At 51.2% G+C, this 19,030-nt stretch overlaps 1 protein-coding gene across 1 annotated transcript in view; it reads right to left on the bottom strand.

The window, feature by feature from the left end:
- Positions 1 to 18,556, bottom strand: part of LOC106809351 — a 34,797-nt gene extending 16,241 nt beyond the window's left edge. The window contains exons 1-3 of the mRNA XM_014812415.1: positions 18,517 to 18,556; positions 17,814 to 17,956; positions 7,981 to 8,836 (exon numbers count right to left, since the gene is read on the bottom strand). Of these exons, the coding sequence (XP_014667901.1) occupies positions 7,981 to 8,836; positions 17,814 to 17,956; positions 18,517 to 18,556 (1,039 nt within the window). The remainder of the gene's footprint in view (positions 1 to 7,980; positions 8,837 to 17,813; positions 17,957 to 18,516) is intronic.
- Between the last annotated feature and the right edge of the window lie 474 nt (positions 18,557 to 19,030).

Raw genomic sequence — 19,030 nt, 5'->3', positions numbered from 1 at the left:
AAGGAGTGAGATGGTGAAGGAGTGAGATGGTGAGGGAGTGGGTGGTGAGGGAGTGAGATGGTGAAGGAGTGAGGTGGTGAGGGAGTGGGTGGTGAGGGAGTGAGATGGTGAAGGAGTGAGGTGGTGAGGGAGTGGGTGGTGAGAGAGTGGGTGGTGAGGGAGTGGGATGGTGATGGAATAGGTGGTGAGGGAGTGGGGTATGGAGTGTTAATGAAGTATGAAGATAGGGTGCGTTGTCGGTGTGCATAGTTTGTATTATCCTCGCGTAGCGTGAATGTAGGTAGGGGGCGTTTGTATTGCGTGGGTGCTGGTTGAGGATTTTGTTATTTACGTCTGTGGGTGATTTAGATTCATTGGTTGTTTATGAACTGCAGAGACGCACTGGCACATCCCCATGCACGCGTGCACAGAGACACACGCACGCACGTACGCGCATACACGCGCGCTCAGGCAAACATGCACGCACGCGCGCGGGCACGGGTATACATACAGACATACGTACACGCGCGTGCACACGCATGTACAACGTACATGCCTGCAGGCAGACGCGCAGCAGCACACTCAGCAGTTATATTCTAGAGGCGTTATTTACCGGTTGCTCATTAAGGCCAGCGTCCTGTCGCTGCTCATATTGTACAAGAACGGTGTGGGGGGGGGGGTTTGCTTTCATGCTTAATATTTGCGGTGAAGCCATCTGCCGCTCGCAACTACACACCCATGCACACGCACGCACGCGCATGCATGCGCCACACACACACACACACATGCACACGCACGCACGCGCACACACGCACACACACACACACACACACACACACACACACACACACATCCACGCAGGCACGAAATTGTGCACGCCCACACACATACACACACACACTCACGCCCGCACACGCACACGCACACACGCACGCACACACGCACACAGCATCCACACCTCTCCACCTCTCCGCACACAGCATCCACACCTCTCCACCTCTCCTTACACGCCACTCTCGCTCGTGCCGACACATCAAAGGACTCGCCGCTCTTTCTTGTTTCTAATAAAGACTCGCACGCAGGAGTTCCTTTACAGCCGGCGCGCGCGCCGCAAGGTGGTTATAACACACGAGAGTCGCAAGACTCGGTGATGAATCGCAGATTAGACCTCATATACGAGAATGTCGGAGTTCATATTGCGCTTGATCTTCTCTGCGGAGATTCGATTCGCGATGATACGAAGAATAATTTCGGTAAATCACTACCGGCGCCGCAGAAGAAGGCAGCAGAAGCTGGCAGGTTCGCGTAAAGCCAAGCTGCTGTCGACACATAACTTGAGAACCATGCACGGTCAGGTGTCCCGCAGCAGAGTACCTTGTGGACTTCCCTCCTCCACTCCCCCCCTCCCTAAACACGAAGTTATGCCGCCACACATAGATAGCTACGGGTTGGAAAATAATGCGTTAATATAGGTTCACGGCCGCCACAATGCGATATATATTTTGTTAGAAAACATGCCAGGGTCAGTAGTGCAGGATACATGGTTACCCGCTAGATTAGCTGTCTGGTTTCCAGCGAAAAACAATGTCGAGACCATGAACAGTTAGCAATGAACAAGCTGCTTGAGTGGACAAGACCAACGAGGTTTTGACCAATGGGTGTGGCCTAGGTTTGCACTAGGGGGTGGTGTCTGGGTCGGCACTACAGGGTGTGGCCTGGGTCAGCACTACAGGGTGAAGGTGTAGCCTGGATCAGTACTACATGCAGGGTGTGGTTTCCCGCTGCATGGTTTAGAATCTCAGCTGCAGAAACAAATGTCGCCGCCATGTTGGCGATGAACGAGGCGATGCCGACATGAGAGTGATTCAGCATCTCTCGATGTCGTGTCTCTATGGCTGGCTGGCTAGCTGCAATGACGCACACACACACGATGCTAATCCCGCACGCGGAGATCACGCCACGCCGTTATCTCCCGCTGCCAGCCGCTGCAGCCGCTGCTACGTCACAGCAGCGGAGGCGGCGGCGGAGAATGTGAGCTGGCGAGCGTGAAGTGTCCGGGTAGTGTGCGGATGTGTGCAGGCTCGCTGTGGGCGTGATGGAGAGGCTGAGGGTGTGAGTGAGGAGAGATAAGGTGGGGTGCGGGCTGAGGATTTGGGTGAGATGAGGTGGGATAGGATGGGTGAAATGGGGGTGATATAAGGTGGGGTGGGTGGGATATGGTGAGTTGAGGTGGGGTGGGATGGGGTGAGATAAGATGGGGTGGGATCCGGTGAGCTGAGGTAGGGTGGGATGGGGGTGGGGTTGAATGGGGGGATGAGATCGCGTAGGGTGTGATAGGGTGAGAGTAGTTGGGTAAGGTAGAGTATGTGAAGTAAGATCGAGTAAGATCAAGTGGGGTGGGGTGAGGTGGGCTTTGGGTTAGGACTGGGATTAGGTAGGGTGGCGTGAGATATAATTGATACTTCTGATATAATTGAGAAAAAAAGCTAGTAAAACTAGCAAATCATTCACTATAAAGCTTAGCTATATAATGTCTGATATACCAACTTCCGATCTCAGGAGCCTTAAAGGTTCTGGAGGCGGGGGTAACACCCCTCGAAAGTTGATTGCAGCTAGCGAGTAAATTCTTGAAAAGAAAACTCGCTAATTGCAGCGCGCCCAATTGGCACTAGTCGCAGGACTTCCCCTTTGGGGAAACCTGTAAGTAGTACATATTTTTCTTAGCCAAACGGCCGAGACGCGCTACTTAACAAAAATTAAACATTTCCATAAATATCATGAGAAGCAGATAACAGTCTGTGGTGTCACCCAATTGTGGTTCGTTTAACAATATTTTATTTAGTCTTGTTGACAATATCTTTTATGTAAAATTACTATTTTCTCACCACCCTGCCGATATTAGGTCTATAGTATAATAAAGTTATACAAAAAATGTCTGAACGCTGCGTAACCAATTTATTGCCAACGCCATCGCTAACAAAACTAAAAGCGTGTATAGCGTCATCTACCGTCACAGATTGTGATACATGATGTACTATTATCAGAAGTGTATAATATAAACACTATGATTATACACTTCTGGTATTATGATGATGATATACATATTAAAGATATGGTTCAAATCACAATCATCAACTTTTTTGCTGCCGTTTGCATTTGTGTTGTGGGAGATTTTGCATTTGTGTTGTGGCGTTTGCATTTGTGCTGTGGGATTTTGTATTTGTGTTGTGACGTTTGCATTTGTGTTGTGACGTTTGCATTTATGTTGCGGGATTTGCATTTGTGTTGTGACGTTTGCATTTGTGTTGCGGGATTTGCATTTGTGTTGTGGGATTTGTATTTGTGGTGAGCCTTCTACGCCACTGTAGATTACGGCTGGGAGTACAGTCGCTCCGGCGAATCCACGACCAACGAACTCTACTGTAACATCCCAGTGACCACTCCCACAGGCGATGGTCATTTCGCAAGGTAACGTTCTAGGTCGAAATCTCCTAATGAACTTTCCCTCCGACTCAGGGCCATCAAGTCCCGTGGGGGCGAGCTCATTCAGTGACGCATCCAGTGTCGGTCGTGTCGCACCGCTGTGTAGCGAACCCACTTGTTCCCCCCTAACGCTAACCACGAGCATGGGGTAGCATAACCTCGCAAGTAGTACAATCCCATCTATATACTGCAACTATAGCTATAGCTATATATATAGGCTATAGCCACTGTTTTCGTGTTTGTCTACGCCAGTGCCCCATTGGGTTTTGGTGGGCCTCGTGCTTGCTGAAGTGGCTTGGGCAATTACCGAGTTGATTCAAAACGCCGGTTGCAGTATATAGAGCGCGGGCGGAATGTCTACAGTTTAGCAGAGCGCGTTAATGACATAAGGAGGAGGGCTGGCGGTGCTGACGTAGGGCGAGGGGAGATGTTGATTACACAGGGGGAGGGGTAGCGGTGTTGACATAGGGGGAGGGGTGGCGTTGATGACACAAGTCGAGTATCAGTGTGCGAGAGCGCAACGCGTTTATGTAAGGCGCAAGTTGATTAGCAGTAATTCGTATTGCTATTCGTTGCGAACAGTGCACGCGCGTGTGTATGTATGTGTGTGTGCGCGCGTGCGTGCGCGTGTGTGTGTGATCGTGTGTGTGTGGCGCGCCCGTGTGTACGTGCATACCTGCGTATGTGTGTGCGCGCGAGAGGGAGAGTGTGTGTACATGCGTGCGCATGTGAGGGTGTGTGCGTGCGCTTGACCTTTGAATTCGTGTTGTTCTGTCATTTATAGTCACGATAGAATGTCGATGCGCGACTACGGGCCGGTTTTCAATAAGTTTTTAAACGCGTTCATTGCGAGCTTTCAATAAATTAATTATGTTACGCTGCTTTCCGGTAAGATCTGTAACTATCTAAATTCAGCGGATGTGTGTGTATGTGTGTGTGTGTGTGTGTGTGTGTGTGTGTGTGTGTGTGTGTGTGTGTGTGTGTGTGTGTGTGTGTGTGTGTGTGTGTGTGTGTGTGTGTGTGTGTGTGTGTGTGTGTGTTATGTATGTATGGGTGCGTGTGTGTGGTGTGTGTGTGGTGTGGGTGTGTGGGTCGTACATGTGTGATGTGTGTGTAGACGTGCCTCTGTGTTTGTGTGTGTGTGTTGTGTGTGGTGTGTGACTTAGTGTGTGTTGGTATGTAAGTGGGGATGTGATGTGTGTGTGTGGTGTGTGCTGTGTGGTGTGTGTCGTGTGTTGTGTGTGTATGTAATGTATGTATGTGTGCGGTGGGTGTGTGTGTTGTGTGTATGTGTGTGTATGTGTGGTTTGTGTGTGTGGTGTGTGTGTGGTGTGTGTGTTTGTCTGTTGTGTGTGTGTATGTACTGTGTGTAGGTGTGTGGTGTGTGTGGTGTGTGTGTGTTATGTATGTGTGTTGTGTGTGTGTGTGTGTGTGTGTGTGTATGTGTGTGTTTGTGTGCATGTATGCGGGTACGTATGCGTGTGCGCGCGCATGTGTCTGCTATCATCATTGTATTGCCACCATCTCTCGATGACTAACCCCACTGGCGACACTTCTATAGAAATCATCCACACGCACAGCTCGTGCATGCACAATGCCCACACTAGCTGTCCATCCCGACTGCCTCATTAAACTTTAAATTTCATGTTATTTATACGATTACAACGTCTACTGTGGAAGACTCGGTGAAAGGTCTGCTGAGTCCCAGATGCCACTGTCCCACGAACACTTATACGTATATCTTGCACTTGACATACTTGCATATACCCACCGTCGGTGAGTTGACACATACGCAGTTGAAATAATTTTCACGTTAGTTCGCATTTGGGTAGCGAATTTCAGTCATGATAAAGATTTTTATGCACTGGGCTGTAACGCACTGTTGTGTACTGGCTATAGCCATAACGTATGCGGTAACATTCCAGTTACACACTGGGGTATTAACGTAGTAATGCAACGTTCCATAGCGCAACGCACCGGAGCGCATGGTAACGCTCAATGCTGCAACGCACGGTAACATTCCATACCGTACCGTAATGCAACGTTTCACACCGTAACGTGCCGTAACGATCCATACCGTAACGTACCGCATCATGCGGTAACATTCCATAACGGGTAACATACAACGGTACACGTTCTATCACGGTAGCCATGATAGTATGTACGTATATATAGGGGGAATGATAACCCTAGCCTCTCGTGCGTCCGGCCCACCAGCACCAGCTAACAGAACATCGCCACTACGTCACCAGCTGCGATAATGCGGCTACGGTTGTTCACGACCAGCCAGCCAACCTGCCATGAGTTAAATCGCTACTGCCTACGCGTGCATCTAGAGGCAAATATTTCTGTGTGTAGAGCTTATGATTATGAGCAGCAACGTGATTAATTAGATTGTAATATCGGTTACACATACAGACACACACAAACACGCACGCCACGCACGCGCACGCAGCGCACGCACGGCACGTACGCACCACACCACACGCACGACACCCACGCACGCACGCACGCCACGGCACGGCACGCACCGCACGCACGCACACACACACACACATACCGCACGCACGCACGCGCACGCGACGCACACACACACACGCACGCACGCACGGCAGCGAACGCACTCGCACCACACATAGCACGCACGCACGCCGCGCACGCGCACGCACACGACACACACAGCAGCACACAGCACACACAACACACACAGCATACGACGCACATTGCGCCGAGAGACAACGAGGGGGAGGTGAAGACCCAATATGACATATTCGCCACTGCAGGCCGAAGCGAGGCGAAACCATTGCTGGCTGTCGACGCGATCCGACAAGGCGACAAGAGGCAAACCGACGACGGGAGGCGAGCCAGGGAAGGGCAGAGGGGTGGGGAGCCTCGCTCGAACTGGACCTGAGCGTCTGGAACAAGCAATCTTGCTCGATACTACACGCATGACGGGGTCCAGGTAATCGAGGTAGTCCCTCCACAATGGAACGCAGGCCGTCGCACGCCCGCCGCACACACGCACGTACAGCGCACCGCACGCACGGCAGCGCACACATCAGAAAGCCGGTCGGACAGACCGATTTGTTCGGGCGCGCCGCGCGTGAGTAATCGTTGGCCGGGAGGGGGGTCGGCCTGCGAAGTGCGATCTATTGCATGGCGGATTTCGCGCCTCGAGTTGTAAGCCCGATTGCCTGCTGTAGCGTAGTAGCACGACTGAACGATGACCCCCACGTCGGCGAGAACGGATGCCCGTTATGTGGGGTGTCCCCATGTTTACCGCACGGACAGCTAGGTAGCGATGCCCACTAACGCCTCTCAACACATTATCGCACACGCATCGCACGCGTTTGAACAGCCGTCGCGGCGTAGGGCAAAAGCGGCTAAACAGACGACGATGACGTAAACCGATAGGTGTTCGCCTAATTTGGTTAGCGCCGACAACATCGATGCAATCAAACATCGAAGAAGGACGCGCGTTGGACACTCAATGAAAACTGTGCCAAACTACGCAAGTGCGGCATTATTAATGTATATAGCTGCCGAGGCATGCGATTGCGACGTGAAGTTCTGCCGCGTCAGATGAGAGAGCCGTACCTGGGCCGGTAGACCCGTCTACATTATCCACGTTTTCACATTTATTGCTAGTCGCACGACACCGCAAATAATATTCGTATATGTACTACAACCTTAGGACTATATCATATATATATTGTATATATATATATAGTATATATTATTAGTATATATAGATATATATTAATATACTCTTTTGGGGCATTTTCTCGGAAGTAAAAATCGGTCAGTATACAAGATTAATGGTCACACACATGCAGAGACATACACAGACAGCAGGACGTCGCCAAGTGTCCGGCTGCCGGCTCCCGGTGCGACAGGCTGCGTCCCGGTGTCCCGTTTAAGAGTCCAGAATGCTCGGCGGTCGAGTAAACGGAGTTTTTCAGCTATATTTTAACAATTTACATCAGTAAGTTACCTAAAATTTGCGCGGGGGGGGAGGTTGGTTGTTGATGTACTTTGATGTTGTGCGCAGCGGAACAATACAGGCCACATAATGTCAAACACTTGTTTTTTTAGCCATTTTCATTTTTGAATTTTCATTTCTTATTTTTAGCATGCTCATACTTTATAAAAAAATGGTGGGGTGCGACCGCGACTAAACACATGTCGCAGCCGCCACAACTTTTTTCCTGTTTTGCGCACGCGAAAAAACGCGAGGGACCATTTATCTCAAGTGATGACCTGTCTGGGATTTTCCCAACTTGTGACCTCTGCTCAGACAGAACACACACAAGACACACACCCACCACACACACACACACACACACACACACATCACACCACCGCACGCACGCACGCACGCACGCACGCACACACACACACGCACGCACACACACGCACGCACGCACGCACGCACGCACACACACGCACGCACGAGCGCGCGCACAGACACGCACACGCATACATCTATATATATGACGTGGTCAGTCAGGCACTCACCTAGTACTGGTAGCGTTGACAAGCACATGCTGCACTGCTCGGTGACGGCGTCACTGCTGCTGATGCTCACGTACTTGAAGCAGTAGGCGAAGTTGTTGCGCGTGAACATCCGGCAGCTGAACGTCACTTGCGAGCGATCGTCGCGCACGCGTCGCTCGCTGACGTAGAGCAGCGTCACGGGCTTCACGAGCGACGCGACGTTCTCCGTCGACTGCGCGTACAGGCGCACGACGTCGCGGTCGCCGACGCACGCCGGCCGACCGTAGCCGACGACGACGTGGCCGCGGCACGGCGCGATGCTCGTCCGGTTGACGGTGACGGCGTACGCGTCGCTCCAGCCAACGCGCATGTCGCGGCTGCGCGCGATGACGTCGTCGCTCGCCGACGAGCGGTAGACAACGCCGTACGTCCCGGCGACCTCCATCATGCTGCACTTGAGGATCCATTCGGCGACGGTGAGCCGCCAAAATGGCGGAAACTCCTCGCGCGCTATCACCTTCTCCTCGGCCTGCGATTGGTTGCCGCCGCCGCCGCCGCCGTCGTCGGCGTCGCTGCGGTAGATGAGTTCGAGCCAGTTGCGCTGCTTGCGGTCGGCCGGCGTACAGGGGGCGCCATAAGCCTCAATTTTCAGCGTCACGTCGGCAGTGTTGGCAGCGTGCTTCGCCGGAAGCTCGAGGTCGATCCGCGGCCACTGCGCCCGCATGGGGGCGCTCTCGGCCGACATCGTGTCGGCGTCCTCGTACAGCCGGAAGAGGTACTGTCCCGCGTGACTGACAAGAGAGCAGTCGAAGGTGACGAGCGCTCGCTGCACACCTAGCGGCAGGTTGACTCTCGCCAGCGATTTATTCTCGCCGAACTGCGACGACAACGGAGAAACACATTTTTTAAAGACGCACTATATTTCACTTATTTGATTATCTAAGAATTTTAACAAATCTCATCTGTTAGCACGGCTCATACGAAATTTCCTGCTCCTGGTTTTTGCTTTGCCCAGCCCCTTTCACGAATCCAGGTTCATATATCACAGTAACTATATCCCAACCAAAAACCAAAAACAGAAATGTATTTGCGGTGGTATAGCATTAGGCATTGCTATTTTATCCCATGCCGCATCGCCAATAGGTTAACGAGGGAGGTGAACCCAATTACATATTCCCACTGAGGCAAGCGAGCGAACCATTGTGCTTCACGCGATCCTAGCAGCGACAAAGGCAACCACGACGGGAGGCGAGGCAGGGAAGGAGAGGTGGGGAGCCTCGCTCGAACTACCTGAGCTCTAACAAGCAATTTGCTCATACTACACGCTGACGGGTCCCAGTAATCGATGTCCCTCACAATGAACCGCGGGCCGTCGCCGCCGCCGCACACACGCACACACGCACACGCACGCGCGCACGGACACATCAAAGCCGTCGGCAGACCAGTTCGTGTCGGGCGCGCCGCGGTGAGTAATCGTTGCCGCGAGGGGGTGCTGCGATCGAATCTATTGATGGGCGGTATTTCGCTCGAGTTGTAAGCGATTGCCTGCTGCGTACGTAGTATGCACACTGACGTGACCCCACGTCGCGAGTAACGATGCCCGTATTGTGTCCCCATGTTTACCGCACGGACAGGTAGGTAGCGATGCCCCACTAACGCTCTCACACATTATCGCACACGCATCGCACGCGTTTGAACAGCCGTCGCCGTGGCAACGCGTGTAAACAGACAGACGATGAGTAAACCGATAGGTGTTCGCCTAATTTGGTTAGCGCCGACAACATCGATGCAATCAAACATCCGAAGAAGGACCGCGCGTTGGACACTCAATGAAACTGTGCAAACTACGCAAGTGGAGCATTATTAATGTATATAGCTGCGAGGCATGCGATTGCGAGTGAAAGGTTCTTGCGCGTCAGATGAGAGAGCGTACCTGGCGGTAGACCCGTCTACATTTCCACGTTTTACATTTATTGCTTAGTCGCACGACACCGACAATATATTCGTATAGACCTTAGACTATATCATATATATATATATAATATACTCTTTTGGGATTTTCTCGTAGTAATCGTCATATACAAGATTAATGGTTCACACACATGCAGAGACATACACAGACAGCAGACGTCCCAAGTGTCCCGGTGGCCGGTCCCGGTGCGACATGCTGGTCCCGGTGTCCCGTTAAGAGTCCAGAATGTCCCGGTCATAACATTTTTCAGCTATATTTTAAAATTTACATCAGTAAATTACTAAATTTGCCGTGGTTGTTGATGTACTTTGATTCCAGCGAACAATACAAGGCCACAAATGTCAAACACTTGTTTTTTTGCATTTTCATTTTGAATTTTCATTTTATTTTACATGTATACTTTATAAAAAATGGTGGTGCGCCGCGTGGATGCCGTGAGCAGAGTGGGGCTGCCGGATGGGGGTGGCGGTGTGAATGGGATGAGATCGCGTAGGGCGTGAATTCATGGGGCCAGATTGAGGTGGGTCTGCGCTAGTGGAGTAAGGAGAGTATGTGAAGTAAGATCGCGAGTCAAGTATCCAGTGGGTGGGGTGGGTGAGGTGAGGTTAAGATTGCGGTCTAGGACTGGGCATTAGGTCACAGGCGTGAGACTATCATATTGAGCAGCTTCTGATATAAGTGAGAAAAATATGCAGTAAAACTAGCGAATCCATCACCATCATATAAGCTCAGGCTCATATTAATGTCTGATATAAAAGAACCAAACCTCCCGATCTCCCGAGAGCTTAAAAGTTACCTCGGAGCAGCGGGGGCGTAAAGCATTCACCTCGAAAGTCAGATTCTAGCGAGCTATAGCGAGTAAATTCTTGTAAAGAAATCACGCTAATTGCAGCGCGATAGAACCACTGGACACTTCAGTCCGCAGACATTCTAACCCTGCATTGGCGGAAAACTGTAACTTAAGACATACTTTTCTTAGCCAAAAGAGTTAAGCACGCGCTACACTTCAACAAAAATTAAACCATTACATACAATAGATGAGAGACAGATTAACAGTCTGTGTGTCACCACAATTGCTTGGTTGCGCTTACACAAGACATTTATGTAAGTACTTGTGGACAACCTATCTTATGTAAACATACTCATTTTCTCACCACCGCTGACGATAGTCTAGGCTCTACCTAAGTATAATAAAGTATATACAAAAATGTCTGAAGCGTCTGCGTATACACAACTGTATGCCAACTGCCATCGCTAACGGAGAAAAACTCAAAAGCGCGTATAAGCGTACATTACCCCGTCACACTATCGTGTGATAAATGAGCTGACTATTATCAACAGTTGTATAAATGACACCTAAATGATTATACCCGCCGTATGAATGATGATGACTAAGACATATTAAGAGATACTGTGGCTCTCAATCACATATCATCAAACTCTTTTGCGCGTTCCATATTTATATGGCTGAGGCCTTCTGCCGCCTCACGGCTACGATACCGGCTTCGGGAGTAGCAGCGCCGGTCCGGAGAATCCACAGACCAACCGACACTCTAACGCTAACATTCACAGTGACCCACTCCCACAGGCGATGGCCATTTCGCAAAAGCGTAACGTTCTAGGGTCGAAATCTCCTGAAATGACCTTTCCGCCCCGAACTATGTCCTCCAGACTCCAGGCCATCAAGTCGCCGTGGGCGAGAGAGCTCATTCAAGGGACCGATAGAGAACATGCCCCAGTGTTCGTCGTCAGTCGAGCAACCGCGTGATAGGCCGAACCCCACGTCATATGAATACAAGCGACCTAAAACGCTAAACCCACGAAGCATAGGGGTGAGACGTCATAACCTCTGCAAGAGATACAAGCGCCATCTAAATCAGCGCCACTATAAGGCTATGGCATATAATAGTACTATAGTGCCCACTGGGTTTTCGATGGTCAGCTGCGCGCACGCTGGCACCGCTTTGTTTGGTGGCTCTCAGTGCTTGCTAGCGAAAAAGTGGCCTGGGACAATTACCCCGAGTTGATATGCCAAGAACGCCGTTGCAACTTGCAGTACGGATACAGCGCGGCGGAATTCTACGAGGTTACAGCAGAGCGCGCTTAACTGAAACAATGAAGGAGGTTGCGGTGCTGACGTAGCGGCGAGGGGAGATGTTGTTACACAGGGGCGGGGTAGCGCTAGTGACATACGGCGGAGGGGTGCGCTTGATGACACAAGCTTCGACGTATGCAGTGTGCGAAGAAGCGCACAGCGCGTTTATGTACAGGGCGCAAGTTGATTAGCACGTAATTCGCAACTTGCTATGAGACGTTGGGCGAAGCAGTGCAGCTGGCCGGCGTGTGATGTAATTGGTGGCGCGGCGCGTTGCGGCTGGTGCGTCCCCGTGTGTGTGTATCGTTTGCTGTCGCGCGCGCGAATCGTGTGCTAGCGGGCATAAACGTGCGGTGGTGTGTCGCAGCGAGCCAGGGGACGAGTGTGTGTAATGCGTCGCATGTGAGGGGATGTTGCGTGCGCTTGACACTTTGAATTCGTGTTGTCTCCTGTCGCTTTCATAGTCACCAAGAATGTCGAGGCGCGACTCGACACGCGTCGCATCGGTTTTCAATAAGTTTTTAACCGGACGTTCATTGCGAAGCTTTTCATAATTAATTAGTTACGCTGCCTTTCCGGTAAGATCTGTATCTATCTAAATTCTCAGCGACTGTGTGGTATGTTGAGTGTGTGTGTGTGTGTTTGCTGGTGTGTGTTGTGCGTGTGGTGTGTGTGTGGTATATGTATGTGTGTTGTGCGGTGTGTTGTGTGTATGTGTGTGTGTGTGGATGTGTGTTGGTGTGTGTGGTTGTAATGTGCTGTATGCGGTGTGTGTTATCGTATGAGCATGCTATGTATCGTGTGTGTGTCTGTGTCGTTATGTGTGTGTGCGTGTGGTGTGTGCTGGTGTGTGTGTGTGGTGTGCGTGTGCTATGTGATACCGTGTACATAATGAGAGCTATAGACATCACGTGAATGAGGCGGAACGATAACGCACTCAACCTCCGCGCATGTGCGACCAGAGCAGCGCGTCCGCATGGCGCTGTCTAAGCTATCATCATAGTGTAATTCAGCCACCATCTTTTTGAGCCTAAACCCGCACCTCGCCGAACACCTATCTCTATAGAAATCATGCGCACCGCGCCAGCTGCGGGGCCAGTGCACAAATGCCACAGCCTAGCTGTCCATGATGAAGCTCTGATCTCGCCCTCATTAAACACCTTCATAACATTTCATCGTTAATTTACGATCCGACACTTAGCAACGTCTGCTACGTGAGGAGACTTCTGTGCAACAAGGTCTCCCGCAGACACGCCAGAATGAGACGCCACTGCGTCTCCGACCAACAAACCACAGTGATGGCGTAACTAACCACCACTGCGTGGCGCAGCGCTTGGGAGCGAGGTACTCTCAATATACAGGCGCACGAGCCCGCCTCTGGCAGGTGAGTTGAGCACATACGCAAGTTGAAATAATTTCACCGTTTAGATTTCTCATTGGTACGAAGTTCAGTCATGATAAAGATTTTTTATGCACTGGGCTGTAACGCACTGTTGTGTACTGTGTACCATAACGTATCGTAACATTCCATACAGCACTGTAACGCAACGTTCCATAGGCGCAACGCACCCGTAACGCACGTCGCTCAATGCTCAAAAGCAAAAACCACGTAACATTCCACTACCGAAAAAACGTAATGCCCACACGTTCACACCCGTAAACGTGGCACGTAACGAATCCATACACCGCTAACGTACGACACACACACATTCCATATACCGTACCAGTACCGTAACGTTCTAGTACGCCAATACCCATACATTACGCGTTCCCGGTGAAGGTAGTAAGCTCAATGCATGCTTAGCACAATTCCTGGCCGCTGGACACAGAATACACGCGAACTATATAAAGGAACATCGCGTGCTACAGTACATATATAGTACGTATATATAGGGGGAATGATAACCCTACCTCCTCGTGCGTCGGCCACCAGCACCCTAGCTAAACGAAGAGGACATCCCCACCTAGCGCTTCCACACAGCGCTGCGATAAAGTCGCGTCTACGCGTTGTCGACAGACCAAGCCCCCAGCCACCTCGCCATGAGTATATCTCCCTTACTACGCAATCTAACGCGAATCGCATCTAGAGGCAAATTTCTGAGTGCTAGTACAGCTTAAATATTAATGCAGCAAGCAGACAACCGGTGATTATTATATGTAAATATCGGTTACACATACAGACACACACACACAACACGCACGCAGCAGCACGCACGCGCTGAACGCACGCACGGCACGCACGCCGCACGCACGCACGGCGACGCACGCACGCATGCACACTACATCGCCACACCCACACATACAGCGACAAGCTAACGCACGCACCGCACACACACGCACAGCACGCAGCGGCACGCACGCACGCGCTGACATACCACGCACGCACGCGCGACGCACTGAGGGCACGCACGCACACCACCACACACACACACACACAACAACACACACCACCCACACAGCACACACACACACACACACAGCCACAGACACGCACGCACATCCTGCGGCGCCAGAAACGAGGGGTAAACCAATTACATATTCCCACTGAGGCAACGAGCGAACCATGGTGCTCACAGCGATTCCAGCAGCGACAAAGGCAACCACGACGGCGAGGTCGAGCAGGAGTGAGAGGTGGGGAGCTCTCGCTCGAACTATCTGAGCTCTAAACAAGCAAATTTGCCCATACTAATCACGGCTGACGGGCTCCCAAGTAACTCGATAGTCGCGCTCACAATGAACCGCGGGCGAAGCCGTCGCCGCCCGTCCGCAACACACGCGCATCACCGACACGCACGCACGCACGACGGACACATCAAAGCGTCGGCAGACCGGACATTTTTGGTCCGCGGCCCGCCGCGGTGAGTAACGTTGCCCGAGCGAGGGGCTGCGCTGCGGCGATCGAATCTATTGATGGGCGGTATTTGGCTCGAGTTGTAAGGCGATTGCCCTGCTGCGCGTAACGTAGTATGCACAACTTGACGTGACGCCCACGTCGGCGAGTACAACGATGCCCGTATTGTGTCCCTCATGTTTACCGCAGCGGACAGTAAGGTAGCGATGCCCCCACTTAACCGCTCTCAAACATTATCGCACAAGAGCAATCCGCACCGTTGATAGCAGCCGTCGCCGTGGCAACGCGTGTAAAACAGACCAGACGATGAGTAAAACCGACTAGGTGTTCGCCTAATTTGGTTAGCAGCCGACAACACGATGCAACAACATCCGATAAAGGACCGCGCGTTTGGACACTGCAATGAAAACTCGTCGCAATACGTAGACGAGGGGGCGCCGGTCACGGCGGACGGATTCGCGGGGGGTGGAGTGCGGTCAGCGCGGCTCCGCGGCTGGATCGGGCTGAAGGATACTAGCGTGGACTTGCCGAACCATGCAAGGATATGCGCAGACCCTTTCGAAGTGCAAACTGGTTGGCGACATACGGCGGGCACTACTCAAGTAGACGGCATTATAATGTATAACTGGCGAGGCATGCCGATTAGCGAGTGAAAGAGGTGCCTGCGTATGCGCGTCAGATGAGAGAGCGTACCATGGCGTAGATTCCCTGCTACAGTCTTGCGCACGTTTTACATATTCTATTGCTCTAGTCGGCCACCCGGACAATATATATGTATACCGACCTTAGACTATCTCATATATAATAACATCTATAAATATATATACTAATATATATAAGGAGCTCTTTGGGATTTTCTCGTAGTAATCGTCATATACAAGATTAATGTTCCACAACGCACACACAGACATTTACATCAGACAGCAGACGTCGCCAAGTCGCCGGTGGCGCCAGGCCCGGTGGTCGACATGCTGGTTCCCGGTGTCGCCGGTCGCAGGAGTCCAGAAAAGTCCGCCGGTCGTAACATTAAATTTTTACAGTTAAATTACTAAATTTGCCGTGGTGTTGATGTACTTTGATTACCAACGCGAACAATAATAGGCCACAAATGTCAAACACCTGTTCGTTTTGCTTTCATTTTGATTTTCATTTTATTTAGCATACTTTAATAAAAAAAATGGTGGCGCGCCGCGCCAAAACACACATGTCGCAGCCCGCACAACTTTTCTGCTGTTTGCGCACCGCGAAAACACGGGCGATGACCATTATCCCCAAGTGATACCTTTTTGATTTGACAAACTGGGACCTCTGCACCAGAAGACACACACAAGACACACAAACACCACACACACACACAACCACAACACACATCACACACACACACACACACAACACAGCACACACACACACACACACACAGCATCGGTGGAGGCGGACTGCACAGCACGCACGCACACTACCGCACGCACCGCAACGCACGCATACGTCACACACACGCACGCACGAAGCGGCGCGCAACAGAACACAGCACACCAATACATCTATATATATGACGTGGTGCAGTCAGCGCACTCACGCATAGTACTGTAGCGTGACTAAGCAATGCTGCACTGCTTCGGTGACCGGCGTCACTGCTGCTGATGCTCACAGGTACTTGAACGGGCAGTAAGGCGAGTTTTGCGCGTGACATCCGTCAGCTGAACGTCACCTGCCGAGCGATCGTCGCGCGCCACGCAGTCGCTTCGCTGACGATAGAGCAGCGTCACGCGGCTTCACGAGCGCCGCGACGTTCTCCCGTGACTGCGCGTACAGCGCGGCACGACGTCGCGCGTCGCCTGACCAACGCCGGCGGGGCGACCGTAGCCGACGACGACGTGACCGCGGCGCAGCGGCGCGATGCTCGTCGGCTGAGCGTGAACGGCGTCATCGCCCCGTCCCCAGCCGACGCCATCGGTCGCCGCTGCGCGGTCGATGATCGTGGGTCGGCTCGCCAGAGCGAGTCGGTAGACATCGCCGTAACGTGCCTCCGGCGCACGGGCTCCATTCATGCTGCACTTGAGAATCCATTCGGTCGACGGTGAGCCGCGTCACCAGCGAAACTCACTGCGCGCGCTATTCACCTCTTCCTCGGCCTGCAGATTGTTCGCCGCCGCCGGCGCCGCCGCGTCGTCGGCGTCGCTAGCGGTAGAGTGAGCTTTCGAGCCAGGTCTGCGCTCGCTTGCGGTGCGGCCGGCGTACAGGGGGCCCGGTCCATACAGCCTCAATTTTCAGCGTCACGTGCGGCATTGTGCCAGCGTGCTACGCCGAAGCTCGAGGTCGAATCCGCGCCACGCGCCCGCCCATGGCCGGCTCTCTGACCGACATCGTCGTCGGCGTCCCTCGTGCATGCCGAAGAGGTACTGTGTCCCGCGTGACTGACAAGAGAAGGTCAGTCGAAGGTGAACGAGCGCCGCTGCAGCACACAGCTAGCGGAGGTGCTCTCGAGCGATTTAGTTCTCGCCGAAGCGCTGCGACGACAACGGAGAAACAACATTTTTTAAGACCACGAACTATACATTCACTATTGATTATCTCAGAATTTTAACAATCTCATCTTTAGCACGGCCTCATACGAAAATTTCCTGCTCCTGTTTGCTTTTGGCCAGCCCCCTTCACGAATCCAGGTTTCATATTATCACAGTAACTATATCCCGAACCAAAACCCAAAAACAGAACTTATTGCGGTGTACATTATGGATGCATTGCTATTTATCCCCATGCGCATGCCAAAGGGCCTATATTATATGTTCTAATCAATATATATATACTCTATCATATAGTACTATAATATATATATAGAGAGAGCGAGAGAGAGAGATCAAGAGAGTCATCACTACCACGGTCAACACAGATTGGGACGGAAGGCGAATAGCAGGAGAAGCGTAGGATAACCCCACCTCTAAGAGCTTTGATGAAACTTCTGATGGAAGGCGCCCCTGTGGTAGCCGACAGACCTCCGACGTCGCCGGACAAACTACGTGTGTGCGGGTGCGCTGACGTTTATACTGAGTGGCGTTCATGTCACTGCTAGGCCGCGGCGCTGCAACACAATAGAACTGCACCAACGCTGTCAAACACGCAAAACAACAAGAATCCTAGACAAATAACTGATGATGTTCGTAACGGTTGCCACGGTATAAAACTATAATCTAGTAATCAATACATAATCGCTATAATAGAAAAAGATAATATATATATACTATTGATATATAATATAGATATATATATATATAATATAAGAGCTAACCATACCGGCATAAATATCTATACATAAATAAAGTATTATAAGCTCTTGATATAATACATCGTTCAAGTATAATAAGTATTCTAGAAGAAAACACATTTTGCTAGAGCTTTTACTGTGAGGTAGCGTTAGGTGTTAATCCCTGAGTCACCGAGTAAGGTTATAGTATCGTAACTTTTCGCCTTATTTATCTCTACCTATACGTCGCGCCTCGATCTTTAACTATGCCTAATCTGTTGGCTTACCACATGGCACCCGTTAAGCAACGAAACGATCTTCATATGCAGGCAGTCCATGTAAACAAAATATCGACCAGAGGAAAGCTTAGCGTCGAACTAAGGCGTTAGGCGATTTGCGTCCATAAACGTCGGCCAATTTCAGATCATTCAGCGTCATGGTTTTCGAAGCGATTTCTTCGGATCCTCTCCATACGCTCCCCCCCCCCCTACTCACTCTCACCGCAGGTATCGAGTGCGACATAACATGCCACATACCGCTACGTCACAATCCTATGATGGACGCACAAAGACACACACGTATAGACCCCAGAATCGTTGCGAATAGTTTCATCGTCTGCGGTTTTCGTAGTTTCCACAATCAAGCGTTAAATCTCACGCAGTGTTATCCTCTCTCTCAGTGTGCCACATCATTTGTGTCTCGGCGACCCCCCTCCCCTCCCCCACGCGGCTGCAGCGCCCTCCGCCCCAACTCCCGCGGGTTTCAGCGCCCTCCGCGGCGATGCTGTTGTGGTTAGATAGAGAACAGAGGCACGTATATCATGTATATAAATATATATATATATATAATATATTACTATTCATAGGTATATATAGTATATATATATTCATATATGATATATTATAATGTAAG

Source organism: Priapulus caudatus, unplaced genomic scaffold (assembly GCF_000485595.1).
Source record: "Priapulus caudatus unplaced genomic scaffold, Priapulus_caudatus-5.0.1 Scaffold347, whole genome shotgun sequence".
NCBI lineage: Eukaryota > Metazoa > Priapulida > Priapulimorpha > Priapulimorphida > Priapulidae > Priapulus > Priapulus caudatus.
Note: the sequence above shows the minus strand (reverse complement) of the source record. Positions and strands in the feature narration are given on the sequence as shown.